This window comes from Myotis brandtii, unplaced genomic scaffold, assembly GCF_000412655.1.
Source record: "Myotis brandtii unplaced genomic scaffold, ASM41265v1 scaffold398, whole genome shotgun sequence".
In the NCBI taxonomy this organism is placed as follows: domain Eukaryota; kingdom Metazoa; phylum Chordata; class Mammalia; order Chiroptera; family Vespertilionidae; genus Myotis; species Myotis brandtii.
In genome coordinates, this window is record NW_005365280.1 from 45,525 (window position 1) to 48,440 (window position 2,916).

The window sequence follows — 2,916 nt, forward strand, 5'->3', positions numbered from 1 at the left end:
CTCTGCGGGCCATTCCGGAGCCAGCCCCTAGCGGTGTCTGTCGCACGCGGGACACGTCCTAGCGTTTGTTGGCAGGGCCGGTGAGGAGGGGGAGGGGGGGAAGAAGTGGAGGGAGGGGAGTTGAGTGACAGGCTTACGGGGCAGGCTGGGAATTGTAGTTCCTCGATCCCGTGGCCATAGCCATTTTGTAGTCGGGGGACTACAACTTCCAGAAGATCAAGGGGACGATTCTAAGGTGCCCCGGGAATAGGCGGCTTTCCCCGGGGCCGGGCGTCCTGGGGCACTCGTCCCCAGCAGCCGGCTGCAGGTAGACGTGAGGGCAGTGGCGGGGGCCAGCCTCCGGCGGCCGCGGGGGGAGCAGCAAGCTGGGGAAAGGGGGTGAGGTGGAGCGACCGAGCGTGCCATGCATTGAGCTAGGGAGCCTCTCTCAATTCCGCTCCTCGGCTCGGCGTGGGAGAGGTGCCTGAGGGGTTGCCCGGGAAGGGTTCACCGAGGCCTTTCGGGGGTCTCTCGGCGACGGGGCTGCGAGGTCCTCCTGATGGGGCTGGCGGCGGTCGGCGCCGGGGTAGGCGGGAGCCTGGTGGCTTAGCTGTGGGAGTTTTCGGCTGCCGCCTGGCGGGGAATTGCCCGAGGAGCCCTAAGTTGTATAAAAGCAGAGTCCATTTAAAGTTGGGCTGGATCGCCTCTCTCTCATTGGTTAGGGGGCTTGGAAAAAAGAGACTCGGCGAGCTCTCGCTGTGGTGCTGCCGCCGCCGCTGGAGTTGACTCTTCTGCTCGCACTGCTGCTGCAGCACAAACGTGACTTCCAACATTTATTTATCTTTGCCTTTTCTTTTCCAAGATGTAACTACAGATCAGACACTAAGGACCTTCACGTTTCGCTGATGTAGTTTTTGGAGGAAAAAGGGGGGGCAGTGAAGGGCGTCGGTTTCTTTTTTTTTTTGTGTGTGTGTGTGTTTCGGGGGAAATTTTCCATTATGGGTGTTTTACTAAAGTGAATTTTTTTTTTGTTTTGTTTTGTTTGTTTGCTTCGTTCGTCTTTGGCTCTTTTTTTTTCCTTCCCAATTTCGGATTTATTTCAAGGCGAATCGGGCTTTGGGGGAAGAGGAAGAAAAGTCGGATTACAAGAACAACCACCACCAACAACAATAAAAACCACCAGGATATTTTTTTGCAAATTTCTGACGGCTTTAAATTCATGAAGCAATTGTCCCCCTTTGCAATCAGCATTTGGATCTCAGAATGAGCAAGGAAAGACCCAAGAGGAATATCATTCAGAAGAAATACGTAAGTGCTCCTAACAACATATCCTTTGACTTGCAGTTTTAAGCAATGGCTGTGAATGTCAAGTTTACAGATAATTCTGCAGCCGAAGGGTTTTAAACACAGCGTCCGATAAGGCTGTTTCTTTTCTTTTCTGACAGAGGGCTTTTCAAGCAAAGTCGTGCCTGCCTAGTTTTGATGAAAAAACGTATTGGTGTAGAGATACTTCAAGTGAATACATTGACCTCGAATGACACAACCATAATCTAGTTTTAGATGAAAGGCAAGGGATTTTGGTGGAGCTTGGGAGTGGGGTGGGGGCTGTGGTACTGTAACTAAACTGCATTCTCGGGCAGGTTTGCCCCCATATTGCACTTTGCATGCAAAGAAGTGTGTTATTATTAATGTTTTTCGAAAATCGTGTAACGTGTGTGTGTGTTGGAAGCCCTTTAAGTTGCAGTCGAGTGTCCGATTATGGCGATCTCCTTCCTTGCACTGGCACATCAAATTTAATGTATGTGGTCGTTTTGGCTTATCTGGCTCACAACATAAACCAGTTGGGAATCATGTTACAGCGAATGCATTTGTTGGGATTGACTTTAATAATGGGACTGGTTTTGTTTAAAAATTCATGATTTCCAGTTTTAGGGGAAAAAGACATACAATATAGCTAATGTTTTTAAGTAGGCATGTGAATGCATATGTGACTACAAATAATTCTCCCTGTAACTGGTTTCCGAAATTGGGTGATTATTCAGAGATTTAAATGTTTTGGAATAGTTAAATTTGTATTATACATAGTACAGCTACGTTTTGATTGGCATGGGGAATGTTTGTTTTGTGTGTGGTTGCTTTTTTTTTTTTTAAGTTTGGGGGGAAGGAGGGTGGAAGGGGGACGGAGAGGGATTAGCCAAATATGCACTGGAGTGATTGGTGATTAGCTGCGTGCTTTAAATCAAAGAACCCATTTTTAAAAGGAGGCCAAGTGAACATACATTAGAAATAATGCAACGTTATAAGAAAGTTTTATTTGACTCGAGTCGACAAATTGGTGTTAATATTTTCCCTTTTTGAGCAGTGTGATGTGTGCAATGGGAGATGACCTTCGGGCACGGGTTTTGTAAATATATTTAATGTAAAAGCTGAATGCCTTATTGAGAGTGCTGATCCTAATGTAGACACGTAAACTTCAACTAAGAAAGAAATGCAAGGATAAATAATCAAGTTCTACTTAAAGAACTGTTCCCTTAAAAATTTAAGAATTAAAATACATCCGCATTGCAGAGGGCCGGGTAGAATGCAAAGGACTAGTTTAAATTCAGGCTGTAGAAACTGCATGGAGACACCCTTGCTTTGGAGCATGGACGCCTTCCCAGGGCACGTCCGATTCGGGTGCGGCGACAAAGCAAATGGGGTAGAACTTGGACTAGGACCGCCCCTCCGCCCCCATCCCAGACCTCGCTAAGTTGGAGAGCAGTGTGGGGTGGGATTTTTTGTTGCTGGTGGTCAGCGGATCGTGTCGAGTCCGGGCGTCCGGCCGCAAGCTCGTGGCTGGCCGTGGCCGCAGGAGGCGAGCACGAGTTAAGGTTCGGGGAGCAGAGCTCGTGCGCCGGACGAGCTCCAGACGGCTGTGAAGGGGAGGGCGTGTTGGGG

At 48.6% G+C, this 2,916-nt stretch overlaps 1 protein-coding gene across 6 annotated transcripts in view; it reads left to right on the forward strand.

The window, feature by feature from the left end:
* Positions 1-35: 35 nt before the first annotated feature.
* The window catches only part of LOC106727265 (protein Jumonji-like), a 162,224-nt gene continuing 159,343 nt past the window's right edge, over positions 36-2,916 (forward strand). For 3 of the 6 annotated variants that reach the window (XR_001363435.1, XR_001363437.1, XM_014545173.1), the window contains exon 1: positions 681-1,287. Coding sequence is in view for 3 of the 6 variants with exons in the window: in XM_014545173.1 (XP_014400659.1) it covers positions 1,243-1,287 (45 nt within the window). In the remaining 3 variants the exon portion in view is untranslated. Of the gene's footprint in view, positions 81-133; positions 308-679; positions 1,288-2,916 lie in introns of those variants that run through there. The other 3 variants (XM_014545175.1, XM_014545174.1, XR_001363436.1) reach the window with 3 other exon arrangements.